This window comes from Corvus hawaiiensis, chromosome 3, assembly GCF_020740725.1.
Source record: "Corvus hawaiiensis isolate bCorHaw1 chromosome 3, bCorHaw1.pri.cur, whole genome shotgun sequence".
Taxonomy (NCBI): Eukaryota; Metazoa; Chordata; class Aves; order Passeriformes; family Corvidae; genus Corvus; species Corvus hawaiiensis.
Genome location: NC_063215.1, coordinates 80,716,395 through 80,733,558, shown reverse-complemented (window position 1 = coordinate 80,733,558; position 17,164 = coordinate 80,716,395). Strand labels below are relative to the sequence as shown.

At 39.4% G+C, this 17,164-nt stretch overlaps 1 protein-coding gene across 2 annotated transcripts in view; it reads right to left on the bottom strand.

Moving 5' to 3' along the window:
- Window positions 1-5,110: 5,110 nt before the first annotated feature.
- The window catches only part of ZNF318 (zinc finger protein 318), a 27,455-nt gene continuing 15,401 nt past the window's right edge, over window positions 5,111-17,164 (bottom strand). The window contains exons 5-11 of one of the 2 annotated variants that reach the window (XR_007202618.1): window positions 15,381-15,480; window positions 14,329-14,615; window positions 10,965-11,168; window positions 10,394-10,493; window positions 9,257-9,375; window positions 5,472-8,888; window positions 5,111-5,355 (exon numbers count right to left, since the gene is read on the bottom strand). Coding sequence is in view for 1 of the 2 variants with exons in the window: in XM_048298870.1 (XP_048154827.1) it covers window positions 6,141-8,888; window positions 9,257-9,375; window positions 10,394-10,493; window positions 10,965-11,168; window positions 14,329-14,615; window positions 15,381-15,480 (3,558 nt within the window). In the remaining variant the exon portion in view is untranslated. Of the gene's footprint in view, window positions 8,889-9,256; window positions 9,376-10,393; window positions 10,494-10,964; window positions 11,169-14,328; window positions 14,616-15,380; window positions 15,481-17,164 lie in introns of both variants that reach the window. The other variant, XM_048298870.1, reaches the window with a different exon arrangement.

The following is a 17,164-nucleotide window of genomic DNA, read 5'->3' as shown; positions in this document are numbered from 1 at the left end:
TCGATAAAAAGACCCTTTGGAAGTGGGATAGGTGGGGAGGCATTGGGGTATTCACATGGAGGCCTGAAGGTGCTCATCCCTTTCCTTCTAATGGGGGCATAACTGGCTAAACTATGCTGTCCTGAAAGGCAGCTGTCACGTCTTAGAAGGTGTCATAAACCACAAAGACGCCCAAAGTGCCCTCAAACTAATTTCTGAGGCCTTTCACCTATCCTTTCTTTCGTCTTTATACATTTTCTTAAATGTTATTTTTATGCTTCTGTGTTGTTATATTTCTACAGATAATAATCAAACCGGCTACATACCTCCTATCCTTTGCAACCAAATTGTTTTGAAATAAACCCAGAATATATATATTCATAAACACCGGCCATTTAGTGTTGTTTCACTCTACTCCACCCCAAGGGATGTATTATTAACAAGAACCTCAGTTACCCCACCTTCAGGGGTGGGTTGTAACACAAGCATAATACAAAATGAAAACAGCTGTTAATGAACACACTGTGAATGTAGAGAGTTCACTAGGAGAAGGGATTTGTAAGAAGTAGGATAACTAAAAGCCATGTATTTGATGCTTTGGTCTAGGATGCTAACCATATAAAGCATAAGGTTTCATCTTACAAACCTGAAATACACCTTCAACCTGTAAGTCTTTCTTGCATTCTGAAACATAAATTCAACTCTTGGAGAAATAATTACACATCATTTACTATCTTGGATGATCTCTCTTCTGTAGACATTGTAGGCAGCTTGAGGCAGGTTGTCCATGACTATAGCGAATGCAAATATGGGATGTTTTTTTCACCCAGCCAAAACTGAATCCATTGCACAACTTCATTGCACTGAATACACAAAATACAAGGGTGAATTACTTTTGTAACCCTAGCTTGGACACAACAGAGATACACTGATTTTGAACCATTCTCTCACCTTGGTAAAGCAATATAACGTGTGAAACTAACTAGCAGAGGACATGAAACTTAAACAGTACCTGGAAAGCACCACATTAAATGGGTTTAATTGCATTAAGCCTTCAGTTCTTAAGAGAAAATGCAGTCATTGATATTCCTTTGCTAGTGGACTTTTTATTTTTTTCCCCACTCATAAAGCATGTTTAAATACCCATCTTGCAGGTACCTAGCTACAAGACTCCTCTCATCTAATATTGGCATTTACATTTAACTCCTGTTTTTTTTATCTCTGACAAGATATGAATACAGCCTAATGCAAGATCTGCTATGAAGACCATCCCTGTGATTTCTTTACCAGATAGCTGTTACAGGGCTTTTCATCCATCACAGCTACTGTGGCTCCTAAAGTGTTATTTTGTATCTACATTCATCTAAAGTTTGTAAGCAAATTAAACAAGGTGGTAACACAAACTTTTGTAGTATTTCAGCGTTGCTTACGTTCTGGCTGAAACGCCCCCACAAAAGCAGCTTCTTGAAGAAAAACTGTATTTGATGATGGATTGAAAACATTACCTTGTGTGAGTGCTCTACTGCCTGTAAAATGAAGACTCTTCAGACAGGCTGCTGGAAAAGGGAATGCTGTTTGCCTTGAAGCAGCTCTGATGCAGATTTTATTTCCTGCAGGTGTTCAACTGCTCTCCACCACCTGCCCCAACAATTCTAATGGCTCTGCTCTCTCCATCCCCAGTTGATGGACAGCTTCATGGGAACTGTAACAGCAGCTTGACTCATTTTACCAGAGCCTAGAACTGCTAACATATGGCAGTCAGCCTTCTCATCACAAGCAAGATGACAGCCCAAGAAGTGGTGGAGGTGGGATCAGAAAACAAAACCCAGAAACTAATTCTAACTATGGAGCCTTGGATTTCTGCTCTAAGGCAGAATAGGACAGTCTGCAGCTGCGTTATTCTGTTCAAGTTGGTTACAAACATGAATACATCTGTATTGCCTGAAAACAGCTGAGAGAAAGGATAGTCTAGCAACCATACCTTTCATCTCTCTCTTCTTCTTCATGCCAGGCAGAAGCAGAGGAGTCAAGTAAAATAAATTTTATGGCTGCTTTATACTCCCACACTGCTGGCACACAGGCTGTTTGCACATAACTGTGCAGCAGGCAGAAAAGGACTGAGTTCTGTCTCAGAGAATGATTTTGCTCCCTTTAACCTTTTGTAATGTTCTGAGAGAACAATAAACCAACACAGTATTACATCAGGTGCCATAGGAAAACCTGCCTCAGGTGATTTCTCTTGCCCTCTGCACTAAAAAAATACAGTTTGGTCAAGCTTTGAGATGCACTGGTTTGGTGGATGGTTGTGGGTTTGTTTTTTAAAAAAAAAAATCTTCTCCTATCATCACTTACTTTCAATAAGTATTTCTGAAAACTGTTTGGGATTTACCAGGATAAAAAAATAATTGACCTTTGCCCACTTTTCCTACTGTTTCAATGAGAAAATTTAAGCTGTGAAGTTTCTCTTAGATAAGAATTACACATTTGTTTCCACCCTTGGTAAAAATTAAGGAATCACAAAATCACTACGATTGGAAAAGACTTCTAAGACCATTGAATCCAACCATCAACTCAGCACCACTGTGTTCACCACTAACCCGTGTCCTTAAGTGCCACATCCACCCATCTTGTGAACACTTCCAGGGATGATGATTCTGGAAAATCTCTGCCAAACAGCAGAGACCTTATATCTTAATCAACTGCTTGTACTTTTACCACCAGGTCACAAATGCATTTAGAAAAAAATTACTAACAGAATGATGGTTGCTACATTTCTTCCCTGCTCACACGCCATTTAAAATTCTAAAACAAACAATCCCCCTGAAAGCCTATCTGCTGCTTAGTTACAACTTAGTCAAAGACAAGATTCCAGGGAGCTAGTAGCAAGATTTACCTACCCAACAGACTACCCCAGGAAAAATTACTGTGTTTTGCCTAAAACATTTGAAGGTTTCTTCTCCTTTCCAAATGTACATTCAAAGAGACTGGAAGAAGCATTAAAAACCCACCTGGCCTTAAAAGAGATTGACGATGACCGCAGCTTTTCTATGTCTCTTCTTCCACTGCTTCTTCATCAAGCTTGGTTTTGCAACAAACTTCATCCAAGAGAAAAGATGTGCCAGCCCCCATCATGACAAATTAAAGGTTACAGCATCAAATGAAGACTTAAGAGTTAATCCATCATTCTTTGAATTTACTAGGTATTTATGCCTGGTTTGAAGTAAAGATAGAAACATTCAAACTATGTTTGTTTCCTTCCTATCAGCAGCTTTCTAAAAACCCAGGAAAAAGGTAACTTTTTATGCTTTATGCAGTTTTTAGAGAACTGTGTCAGGAAGGAGAGGTAACATTTTATTGCACCATTCAAACAGACAAGTAAATCCCCATTAACTTACCCCTCCTCTTGAGGATCTGGAAGACTCCAAGGCCAGCCTAGAAATTAGGCTTCCCAGTCAGTGCACTATGCTACAGCTCTACCAGCACAGGGAATGAGTACAGTGGATAAATCATTTACTGCAAGCCTCTGGAAACCACAGGAAAAAAAAAAAGGAAAAAAAGAAAGAAAAAAAAGAAAAAACACATAAATAAAAATACTTGCCATTTCATGAAATTACAGTGTTAATGCCTCTTGTCTGTCAGTCTGCCTAGATGTTATTACCTACACCGCCCATTATGTTCTTGTCCATTAGAGAGGTTCAAGGAGGACCTTTTACTCCTTCCCCAAAAGAGAGCAAGTTAATCTTCCTTCCAGGAGTAAAGAGCCCTCTGTCCTCTCAGAGATAGAATAAAGGGCAGAAAGAGAAGTAGTATTTCATTTATACCACAGGAAAGTTCAGATTCTGGAAAGCTTTAGACAAATATGGGTTAACAACTCCCAGTTTCTCCTTTGCAAAGCTCTTGCTTGCCCTTGGTGCTAGCTTCTCCATTCATGGCCAGCCAGGTTTAGCACTGACCAAGACCACTACTCGTAGAAGCAACTGTAGAGCACAGAACAAGGATAATGGAATTATATTGTCCTTTCCCCAAAAGTCAAGTTAATTTTTTTAATGAAGTTCCACACAGATAATACAGCATTGAATAGGGTTGTCTGAAAAAGACTGTCCAGATTACTCCGTTTGCCACTGAGACCTTCATGAAAACCAATCTGCAGAAGGAAACTAACCAGAAAGCATGTGTGTATTCTAAAACAGCACCATCTAAAATGCAGAACTCTAGAAAAATTCAGCCTTCCTTTGAATATTTCCCTTCCCTGCACTTATATCTCTCAATACAAGGCAGGTAGAGAAAATCACTTTCCCTCTTCTTCTGTGGATTTATGAGAGACCAGGCACTTCACAGAAAAATTTTGAAAGAAAATCGGGGGAAAAATTTATCTGTCAAATGTAAACAAACAAAATCAGGTATATAATAAAAAATACAGAAGAAAACCAAGAAGCAACTACAAAGGACTTTTTTATAAACCAGGATTTAAGCAATCCCTACTCATTGCCCAACGCCATTTTAAAACTACCAAAGCACGTCAAATCTTGCTTTCTTTGGTTTTGACAGCAAATCAGCTATCTGATGAAAGTAAGGCAATGATACTAACAAAGATTTCCTATATTCAATGCAGTAACTGCTTGACATCATAAAACCAGCTCAAAGAGACTTTCCCAAAACTCTCTTCCCTTCTTAATTACCTTTTTACTGTTGACTTGACCATATACTAAATTTCCAAATTCAGCTTAGACAGTTCTTACAGGTCTTGTATGAAAACCACCATAAGACTCTCAGAAATGTTTCATACCTTCTTCACACATAGTCATGGCAAACGAAGACAAATGGTGATTTTGCCCTCTCCAGAGGTCCATGTGCAGGCAGTGATTACAGAAATTCAAGCTCTGCTGGGGTCCCTCCCTGACGCCCCACCTCTGGTTTCGCACACGGTTCAGGACTTCAAACAAACTTCCACTGATGATGTTGACAGTAGCTCTTCCATTGACTTCAGCTGGGAACAAACTGGTTTTTACTGAGCAGTTGAGTATCTTCATCCTCTACAGTTTCTCAATTTTATCAACTACTACAGGAGTCAGAAACTAATTGAAATAAAACTTTCACTGAGTTAAGGGAAAGAAGAAAACCGAGAAGAAAGCCTTGTTGACCTCCATAAGTTTATTTTTTAAAACAATTTACAAATAAAAATGTTATATTTATCTAAGTAAACACATTTAATACTTTAGTCTTTAACAAGCTATACAAATGAGAACCATCACACTAGAGCTTTTGATAGCTCAAGGACCATTCAGGGTAGGCATGCATGTGTCTGTATCACATGAAGCGAGTCCAATTCCTGACACCAGGGTTCTGATCTTCTACTTCTTCAGAGCTGGTCAGCTGCTAAATGATTTAACACAAATAGTTACTGGATCACAATAAAATGAAAGAAAGCCCATTTCAAATCACGTAAGTGACCTCAATATGTCTGGTCCAGGTGTCAGGCCACAGAGCCTTACCGATTAGTTTTCTTCTCCAAAAGCCAGTCGGGACAGATTTTCTCCCCTTGCTTAGTGATGTGGCATCCATACATGTGCTTATACAATACAATGAAACACCTTAAGTACAGATGTAGTACAACAGTAATTACAAATCACAGAGACTGGTAAACAAAAAAATCAACTCTAAACACATTCTTGCATTTCAAACAACAAAAGTAAACAAACTCATGCATTACAGTTCAAAGAAATTTTCAGTTTTAGTTCTTCTGCAAGTCTCCTTTTCCTCAAGTTCTAAATTGCTGTTCTTGAGCTTGTCTCAGCAGCTGGGCTACTCACGGTACTACTGACACAAACTGGGTGAGCTGGAAATCACCCGGGAACGGTCAAAGAATAAAAGCCCCCAAAATAAAGAAGACGCACACATTATAAACGAGATTCCATTTTAATAGCAGAGTGTAGAAAAGAAATTGGCAAAAAAATTCACATGAAAAAACATTTTACACAACTAATTATGTACAGAATAAAGTATGTGACTGCCTTCTGATGATTTAGGTTTCACTTTAGTCAAGTCCTACCACAGAATGCAAAATACACCCAAAACTCTCAGCTGGAACAAAAAGAAAAACAAAGAACATATACATAATCCCAGCTCTGGCTCCTCAAATATTGGGACTGGCTGGGTTTACTTCAACCCACTGGGCTTCCTGCTACGCTTTCAGCAATTCCTGAATTCACTGTAACTTCCACACTACTGTCAGCAGCTTCTGTTTGCTCAGTCTTCTTGCTCTGGATGGTGCCCACTCCCTTGCCTCCTGAGCCACCCACCTTTCCGTGTGTTTCTTTGAGCCCAGGAATTAAAGTTTCTGCACACCCAGAAGCCTGACTTTCTGTGCTGCCTCCATCACAACTCAGTGGTGGCATTTCAACAGTGCCACCTTTGCTCTCCTCCACTTGCAGAAGTATCTCAGATGTGGGAGAAATGCCCTGCATTTCTAGAACTGGCATGACCACTTCTGTGGTGCCATTATTTGAGGTCTGTGATCCAGGCTGCAGCATAGGTTTTTGAGAAATCCGTGTGCAAATTTTATCTTCACAACTACCAGAAGTCAATGTAGCAAAATCAGTAATCTCTGTTTCATTCACAGTTCTTTCAATGCCCAGTTTCTTAAGTTTACTGGACTCCAGCCTAATGGACGCAACAGTTTCTAGTTTTGTGACTTCTTCTGTATTTTCATTTAAAAGTCCTGCTGAAAGGATGCTGAAACATTCATGTTTTATCTTATTGTCTCCCAAACTGAAATCAGTGCTTTTCAACTCAAGCTCTGCTTTCTGGGAGGGAGTCTTCATGTGTTTCACATCTTCTGATGGTCTCTTGAAAAGAAAATTATCCAATTTTGCATCAGATCCAGTATGTCCTAATGATTTTTTTTCATTTTCAGCTACCAATTCTAGACTGGATCTGAGTTCAACAGTGTTCGAGCAGGTATTGACTAACTGTTCCACTCCCTGCCTCTGGGTCTGGTTATCTAACACTGTATGGCCTGAAGGTTTAGGTTGAACTTCTCCTTGAGCTTCTAATAGGGTACTTCTAGTTTCTGCCTGTTCCTCTGTCAATTCTGAAGTATTAGCCCCATTGGAACCAGATTTTATTTCTGCATTTGGAGTATTTGATAGATCCCAACCACTTTCAGAATGAGTTGTGACTATCTGTCCTTTTCCATTATTAGTTCTGGAAGTGCCCCAGAGCAACTCTGGATTACCAGTTTCTGAGTGAGTTCTACAGTTATCATTTAACCTTTCCTCTACCAAATGGGAATTTCCCAAACTTTGAATTTCATTCTGTGTTTCAGGTAACAAAGTCTTTGGGTGTAGGCTATGCTTAGGCTTTACTGCTTTTATTTCCCAATCTTTTGTCTTTGTGTCTTTCTCCAAGGTACCAGAAACATTTGTGTTTGTAACTGGGGTTTTATTTCCATCTTCCTGTCCAACCTTCTCTTGGACCTTAGTTTTCTGTAGATCACAGAATTCCAGACTGCCTGCCTGCTCTCTACCTCCTGTATTAACAAATCCAATTTCTGCAGGCATCTGGATACCAGAAACACGTTTTTTTTCTGGTAATTCTGTGACTGACATTTCTGACAGGTGAGGCTGAAGTGATTTGTTCAATTCAGCCTGATTTTCAACAGGAACCAAACTCCCTGTTACTTGATTATTACACTGTGAGGAATCCACATTCTGAGAATCCTCTTTCAACAAGGATGAGCTACAATTTGTTCTGTGGTTTGCAGATAAATCTGCAGGTTTTGTTAGGTTAGAGTTTTCTCCATTTGGAAGTGCAGAACTTGCAAGCTTGCTGTCACCTGAACTCTTTCCACCACTACTGTAGAAAATATCATAGAGATCTTTAGCATTGGCTGTGGCCAAGCAAGAATTTCGTTTCTCTATCTTTTTTGCTTGTTCACTGAAAGCAGTTGAAGGTGGTGGTGGTCTCACAGGCATTGCCAACATTGTCTGTTCACTTTCAGACACACCTGGAGCTACTTCGTCTGCAGGGATGAGAGCTGCCGGCTGGACTGCTGGTGGAGGATGGGGTGGAGGTAGTCTATCTGAAGTCTGAGAAGGCTCATTTTTCTCTACTGCTTTCAAATCCTCCTCTGACCCTTTTAAAATTACTTCTTCTCCTCCAAAAGCTTTTGATATGATATCTGGAGGCAGTAGAAGATCTGCATTTGTTTCTTTTACCACTGGCAGTGGTTTGGTGGTAGCTCCAGAGGATTTTATGGATAAAAAGGTGTTCAAAGGTGGTGGTTTACTAACTGTTGCAGTATTAGACTTCCTGAAAATCATGGTGGGGACTGGTAGATTGGGGAGAATTTTTGTTGGTGTCGGTGTGGAAACAACTGGTATCCATGGGCTAGTATGTGGAATAACAGTTTTCCCAGACAGCTTGATTTCAATGGGCTTGATATGGGATTTCACAGACTGACACTTGCTCTCCTCTTTGTTTCCTTCTGTGTTCTCTTCCTTTGTAATAGCTCCTGGGGTTTTATCCTCTCTCTCAGTCTTTTTCCAGCTGAATTTCCCAAAGGACGTCTGGCTTGGTGATTCCTTTTTAGACTCCTCTTTCTTTTCTTCTTTCTTCTCCTCTGTCTTCTCTTCCTTCTTCAGCTTTACCATGATACCCATTTTTCGCCCAGAAGAATCTATTTTGCCTTGAGTTTCATTACTCCCTTCTCCAGACTCTGCGATGCTCTTTACTTCCTCCTTCTTCATTATTTTTGGGGTTTTCTCATCCTTCTCTTCTTTCTGTTTCTCAACCAGTTTCCGTTTCAGCTCATTTTGCCGCCTGCGCTCTGTTTCCAGAACTACAGCCAATCCAGCCTGACGGTCTAGATTTCTCCTCTCTTCATAGAGTGGATTTTCATCAATGTATTTCTGTGGAAATAAACAGCAACATTTTAGCCACTGTTTCCATGAAAAAAAAAATGCAGCTCTCTGATAATTTTGACTTGTTCAGTAAGTGCCATCTCAACACTAAGAGAACAGAGAACTTTTTCCTACCAAGAAACTGAGGTACTACAAATACTTTATAGTAGACACTGTTTCAGCCTCATGCAGATAAAATATCAGTCTCTATGTACTGATGTAGTGGGAGGATCTGCTTATTTAGTTCAGTAGAATGTAGTGAAAATAACCAAATACATATACTCCAAGGAGTTAAATGTCATTCTTCAGGAAAGGAAGACAGAACAAGCGGAAGCTAACACAGGGAATGTCTCTTTCCTAGGACACCAATTACCAACCTTATATTTCTCATTGTGGGGATGACTTTTCACATGCTGCTCTGCTGAGATTTGGTCTCCAAAAAATTCATGACAGAGCTGGCAATAATATCCAGTGATGGGAATCAGAAACTCAGAGCCTGAAAAGGCCAAAGAAAATTATCAGAGAAACAAAACTTAATAAATGCCAAGCTCTTAACAAAGTCGGTCAAAGAACAACAGCAAAACCTCCAGTAATGTTCTTTTTGGAACAGTTAATACTGCTCTCCTTTCAGTTACTGTATAGGAACCACCACTACCAGGAACAAACATGTAAAGTGAAGAAGTTTCATTAATATGGTTCAAGAAATTATTTAAGTGCTCTCCATAGTATTAAGGTAATTGAGTATTCAAGTAGGTTAACATTTCCTACAGCCTTGATCTGTTTTCCATCATTCTGGTATAGTCTGCTCAAATACTAAACACCTGGTTTATAAACAGAACACAGATATTTTCTTTGAAGTTCAGCAAGACTGCATCCTTGTGCCTACAGAACCAGCTACAGTTATCTAAGACACTGCAGATTCCTCTTTAGTGGGCACTACTAGAAATATGTAACAGATTGATGAGTTAATCACTGGCAGGCCTTTTCAACATTCAGATTTTAAACCATATATTAATTTTCAAATCACTTACAGCTCCTTCTAGATGTCTGTCTCAGATTCTCTGTATCTGCACTATAACAAGTACTCATTGGTCAATTTTCAGGGAGACCTCTGCTAAAAATGTACTGAATGGAAAAGTCTACTACAAGACTATGTGGAATACTGTGCAAGATCTGCCCAAACACTGCCAACTCTTGTGGTCATGCTCTGAATTCTAATATGTTGGCAAAAATTATTTCAGAACTGCACTGGAGAAAGTCAACTGGTATTCAAAATAAAAAACTGATCTCTAAAAAGAAGAGAAGAAACCACAACCTTTTCCTACACTCTTGCGTTATGACCTTTTCCACAAGAACAACCAAGAAACTAAATAATTTTCCTTTTACCTAATGATACAGTTATCTATATGTGCTCCTATACCAAGGTAAAGTTTTGAAAATTCCTTTCTCTGAGCAAATGGAGGCTGCTGGAGGGCAAGGAGGGATGATAGCCAAGTTAATAAAAATTAACATACCTTTGGCAGGAACCGTTATCTTATCAATGCGTTTTATGGAGTCTTGTTTGGTCTCACTCTGAGTCTTCGAAGCCCAAGGTCTGTTGTAAGGATCCAGGGTCTATTTGCACAGTGACAGAGGTATATAGGCTCATATATTACACTAGCAAGGCAAGTACACTTGTCTTTTTTCCTTTTTAATATCCTTTTTGAACACTGAACATTAAAATCAACGTGCAAATATTTACAAGAACTAATTTTCCTCTCTTTTCCCTCCCATTTTGCAATTTACAATGACAAAATAGCCTGTGAAAAGTGTAACATGTAAATGATCGCGAAGAACAGGTAAACATGAAACACAAGTGGCAAACCCGAGCAAACTGAACAGAGGCCCCATTTACACTATTTGGAATACACCGGTAGCTGTACAACTGCTCAAGTCCAGTATTAGGGGAAAACAGTTCGATAAGCTACTTCTTGGGTTCATTATTACTTCAGGTTCTCTTGTAAAATGTAGTTCTGCGATGTATGTTTTAGTGTTAATATTCATAGCAGTATGAAATGCACTTAGTGAAGGAAGCCTGCAACATACCTGTCTGTGTTTCTTATTATGCATGTGTGTGAAAAAGTCAAACATGGTCCCGCAGATGGTATTGCAGTCTTTGCACCAGTGGTTCCCTGCATCATAATATTCATAAATATTGGCCAACTGGAAAGGATGTTTGGAGGACTGTGAAGAGGATTCTGCTGGCTTCGGGCTTCTACCTCTCGATTTCTCATTAGTAGTTTTTGATTCCTAAATTGAACAAAAGGAAACACTTCTCTAAGACAAGGCAGGACAGACATAATGCTCTAGAACTCAGAACCTGCCTCCAGCAGAAGCCATACACACCAAAAAAAAAAAAAAATATATCACCTGCTTTTCAGCGCCCAGGTTAATTCCACTGTTTCAGAGAGCTGGTATTGCCGACTAAGACGCTGTGAGGCTGCAGTGAAGAGTTTCCAATAAGGCTCCCAGATGTAATGGCTGGATGGTTGTAGGTAATCAAGGAACCAAATGAACAAATTCCCTGTGGCATGCACCTTTCCCACTTCACTGGTTTCACATAAGAGATCCAATTTACCATACTAGCCAAACAGTGCCCAGAAGACCTAAAATGGTTCCCCTAGAGTCATTCAGAAATTACTTTTGTAAAAGTAGCTTGGATGAAAGCAGAATGGAAAAGGAAGTTGACTAAAAGTATTTAACTCCATCAGTTTTATCAGATTATTTGAGTGTTCCTGAATTCTCCAGAAAATCTGTTGCTTAATAATAAAAGAAAGATGGTGTTTTGATAATTACCTAAGCATATAAGGTGAAGGATCATGTACTTTAAACATGTGGTGTTTGCACTTACATTAATCTGTACAGAAAGACGCCATATAGTAATATACAGACATTTCAAGACTCTATCCAAAATTAAGACTAAACTAACACTTGTAGCAAAACAAATATTATCAGAAATATATCACGAATGAGCCCTGGCAACTTAGATTATGATAGTACTAGACGTATTTTGAGTTTTGAGTACATTTTCAATGGCTTAAAGTCCATCATGTTATCCTTTTGCACGGCAGTCTGGAAAGAACAGCACGTTAACTTAGCAGACTTGAGTTGGTCGCATGATTTCCAAGTTATTCACTACCAACAACTCAACATATTTATTTAAGCAGATTCAAAATTGTTAAATAACATCTGCCTTATTTTAAATTCCTTGACACCACCCCACACAACATGCATTGTAAATCAAAGAACAAAGAGACAGCCAGGCCACTATGCACCCCCCAGATATCCATATCCCAATATAATTTAGTTCTTGGTAGCAGAATAAGAAGTGACCCAATGAATATTTGCATGCACTCTGTCTGCAAGAACATAGCAGACATTCTCTTAAACAATGAGATCAACTTATGATCTGCAGGAGGTGCATGGAAGGATGTTCACAATGTCACACAAGCATCAATGGTTATGCTATTTATAGACATAACACCTATAAAAATACTATCTTTATCTGAACTTTAAAGAGATAATGCTTCTCAGATAGACAGGTGACAGCCCACTCTTAACTCCAGTTTGTGCATTACCCCAGCTCAGAAAGTCTTTATAATTTGCTACTATTTAGAGCCCAGACGGGGTGATCTATCTGTTTAGCACATTAACACTGGCTTCACCTCTGCACTGACTGTGTAACTACAACACACAGACACAGGTTCAGCAGCAAGGGTCCACAAGGCACGTTGCAAATAAGCAGAAAGGCAAAGGCTCTTGCCCTCAGGTTGGCAGAGTCAACCAATCTCAGTGTTGAAAGGCCTGCATCATCTTTCTTTAATGAAAAAAAAGTTAACAATCAGAATTACAAGGTGAATTTTAGAGGCTGAAGGCCATGTCCTATGTGCCTACATATGTATGAAAATATTAAATATTCCTGTCCAGAACTCACAACTTTCCACATTAAAATAAGGAACTATGAAAAAGAGATCAAGTCATTATGGGTTTGGACAATACAGACAATGCAAATTAAAATAATGAAAAGTATATTCACAGATGCCATATCTCAAGAAAAGAAAGCAATATAACTTAATGCAATGTAGGACTTAACAAACATTTCTGCCTTCTTTATGAAGTGGTGACTGAAGCAAACGATTTATTAAAGCGGACAGTAAACTTCAGAGATGTTTTGAGAAACAACAATAACAAAAGCAAGCCTTTAAATTAAAGATACCTAATGATTCTCAAACCACAATAAAGCATAAAGAAAATTTTACAGGATAAACACATTTGAGTGACCTTGTAGAAAATACAGAATCACAAAACAGGTACGGTTGGAAGGGACCACAGGGGGTCACCTGGTCCAATCTCCCCGCTCAAGCAGGGTCATCCCAGAGCACATGGTACAGGACTGTGTCCAGATGGTACTGGAATATCTCCAGTGAGGAAGACTCCACAACCTCTCTGGGCAATCTGTTCCAGTGCTCAGTCACCCACACAGTAAAGAGATTCTTCCTCATGTTCAGGTGGAACTTCCTGTGCATCAGTTTCTGCCCATTGCCTCCTGTCCCATTGCTCGGCACCACCGAGAAGAACCTGGCTCCATCCTCTTCAGACCCTCCCTTGAGATACATTGATGAGGTCCCCTCCCAGTTGTCCTTATACCTCTTACCCTACTAACGTTTTCCTCTCTGCAAAAATTATATATGCTAAGATCTATACAAAATTCACCTACAATTTCCCATTAGCTATTTCTGTTACATATTTGAATAAACATCTGAGAAGCAGGATAATTGATTTTCTGAACACATGCATAACCTTTCAGATGGTAGTATCCATACTACTTTCAAACTAAAAACTATCTTCTGGAATGCAGTGAGCCTGTTCTGGTACACCCAGCACAGAGCAGTACAGACCATACTGATGCATGCTGACATTTCCTAAGAGAGAACTCATGTACATAAAAATCATGTTAAGCTGACAATCACATGTAAGTCTTGTGATTTGTTACTATCATTACCCAGTGAGAAGACCAACATGCTCCCAGCTTTCAGAGAGCTTTGCTGCTACAAACACTCCGCCCTGAAAGGCCATGCCGGAAATTTTGTAGAGAAAAAAAAAGTCTGTCCTCCTGGTAAAGTATTGAGACCAAACAGCTACAAACACTCATGATACTGTTCAATCCAACCAACACCTCAGCAAAACCAAGATAAAAAACAGCGAGTGGTGCTGAACAGCACAAAACCTGAGGGACATTATATATACTGATACATTGACTCTCACCTGCATGCACCATCAAAGCCAGTGTATGAGATGTGGTAATAAATGATATAAATGATCCTTTAGTAAATGTTTGGGACCAGCTGTCTCCCCAGTGCCCTCTTCTCTTAGTGGGAAAATCATTAGCACACAAACTATAAGACTTTACCTTGTTGGAGGAAGACGTTTTCTCTACACCTTTTGCATTTTCTGACTTGCTGCTCTTTTCCGAGGAGTCTTTAGTTTCCACAGATGGTTTCCGAGGTTTTTCAAATATGTTAATCCCCAGGATTTGTGCTACTTTGTCAAGCTCAGACTGCTTCTTGTCAGCTGCATCAGATTCTTTATGCAGCTCTGCAATCTCCTTCATAATATTCTCTTGTAGTCTGTTCACCTCAATCAACAAGGGGTCTTTGTGTCCGTCCTTTTCACGACGTTTTTTCCTCAACATCTCTCCTGCAACAAGGAAGCAGAAGAGTCAGAAATGCAACAGGAAAATTTACTTTAGATCTGTACAATAATTCCAGCAACAAGTAAAATTCTAATATAAAATATTACGGCTAAATCTTGACTACAAAGCTGTAAAGATGGAACTCTCAGGTACAGCATCACTAAATCTGCATGATCTGCCTCTATAGGGACTGCCATAATACACAACCTAAGAGAGGCATCACAATCCTCCAGAGCATGAATTTAATAATCACTATCTCCCTGTGACCAAATGAGCAAAAGTTGAATTGCATATTCTAACCTGAAAGTATTATTTTCCGAAGGTGAGGGAAATAAGTATTTACTTGAACCAAACAAGTTTTAAGATACAAAAATCAGCTCTGTTGAGAGAGGACTTTTCCAGCTCCAGATGATACTCATGAACAATTGAAAGGCACAATAACATCTTCAGTTACTATTTCTCACTTCTTCTAAAGAAGCACTAAAATGCATAAAGTACAATTCCTTTAGCTTATCAGGCTGCCAAAGAAGATGCAAGAGCAACTGTTTGCTTCAGTGTAACAGCCAAACTTTGATGTAATTGATTTTAATATAGTAACTAGGTCACTGTTTTCTGAAGAGTTTTGCATTGCCAGGAGTATGAAAATACTGTTATGGACTATTATTATTTTGGTCCTCCCTTCTCCTATTAGGTACCAAGACTTGTGACACACCCCAATTGGGGAAAAAAAAGAAGCAGGGGCTGAGGTGTGGGGGAATAATATACTTTACCTTGCTGTTTACGAAGCCTGTCCAATTCAGTCTTGAGATAGTAAAGCTTCTTCTGCCGTGCTTCTCGATCATTCTTCAGTTTTTCTCTCTCTTCTATCACCTAAATAAATTGGAAGGTGTCTGGATTTTCTTCTCTTCCCAACACAAGTCTTGCAAGAATCACAGGAAGACCTCAGCCTTCCAGACACACTGCTCGCAATTCCCAAAACGTTCTTGAGTATTTTAATGCAATAAATACACCTCTCTCTGCATCTGAAGGTAACTGTATTGTGTGGTCACACTTCAAACCTGTTGGTAGGCAATTTTTTTTCTTTTGGGCAGTGTATTCCTCTAAACTGCTCTGTTTGTTGCACCACTTCCCAAGGCCCTTAGGCTCAGCTGACTGTCTTCTAGAGGGCTAATCAAGACCAATGCCAAATGGGTAATCAAAACTCATGCAGTATCTCTACAGCTAGCATGTAGCCTTCACAGCCCTTCACCTTGCCTCCTGCTTTGACTCTGGCCCATTTTAGCTATTAGTTAGATTTTGCTTCAATCTGACATGAAACATCAGGATGAAATTTGTTTCTTGTTCAATAAGGTAAACTGCGGCATGAGGAGCTCACAAATCCTTTTTCCAGATTTTCATTGATTCTCATAGAAGGAAACAAAGCAATATGCTAAAATGAAACCTGAAAAGTTCTTTCAGTTTCATTTCCAGCTTCATTTTTCAAGAGACAAATCCCAATTTTTTTATTATCTTCACAAGGCTCTTAAAATTTACTAGACCCCTCCCTTAAGAAACAAGTGATCCTGACTTCCCTAGACAATCACTTCTACAATGGCACCGTAAATGTTGGCTGGATCCCTGAATCCTTCCTGAAGTAGTTCTACCAACACAGTTAAGCCACATCTTAAACACCATAAGGGTTTTTAAAATTATTATTTTGGTTTTGTGTGCTATTTTTTTATCACCAAAGCACCATTCTCTCCTGAGTTTTCTGCAGCATGGGGCATCAACTGGAGCATGCAAATTTTTATACTCCAAGCCATCCCAGCAAAAAAAACCCAGTGGACTAAGCCCAAGTCAAAGACGTCTGTAGTGCATACAAAGCCTTGGAAGTTCTACCGAGATGCACATATGAGGTAGCAGGGTGTGTCAGGGCAGGAGAAAACCACAGACCTTTAGCCAAGAAAACTACTACAAAAGTACTAATTTCATTAAGAACAAAATTTCAGCTGTGTCAGCTGAAGAAATTATTATTTCTGCAAGCAGTGGAAGCTCACGTATTCGCTGATGTAGCACTTCATGCAAGTGAAGAAAAGGCTCTTATAATAAAATACCTTATTGCAGCCTCAATACTTAAAGGGGATGTGGAAGAAAAATGGGTATAGATATTTTACCTGGGTCTGCAGTCACAGGAAAAGTGGCAACAGTTTCAAACTAAAAGAGGGTAGATTTAAGTTAGATATAAAGGAAGATTTTTTTTACAATGAGGATGGTGAGGCACTGGGACAGGTTGCCCATAGAGATTCTGACTCTCCAACCCTGAAGTGTTCAAGGCCAGGTTGGATGGGGCTTTGAGCAACCAGGTCTAGCAGAAGGTGTCCCTGTCCATGGCAGTGGGGTTGTAACTAGCTGATCTTTAATTGTCCCCTCCAACCCATATAATTCTACTTTAATAACAAAGACCAAGTGGACACCAGTCTGAAAACTCAAACAACTTCTGGGAATCTTCCAGTTCTTTGACAGTTGTGTAACTACAGTTTCCTATATTAAAATACATTCTTCCCCACTACACTCT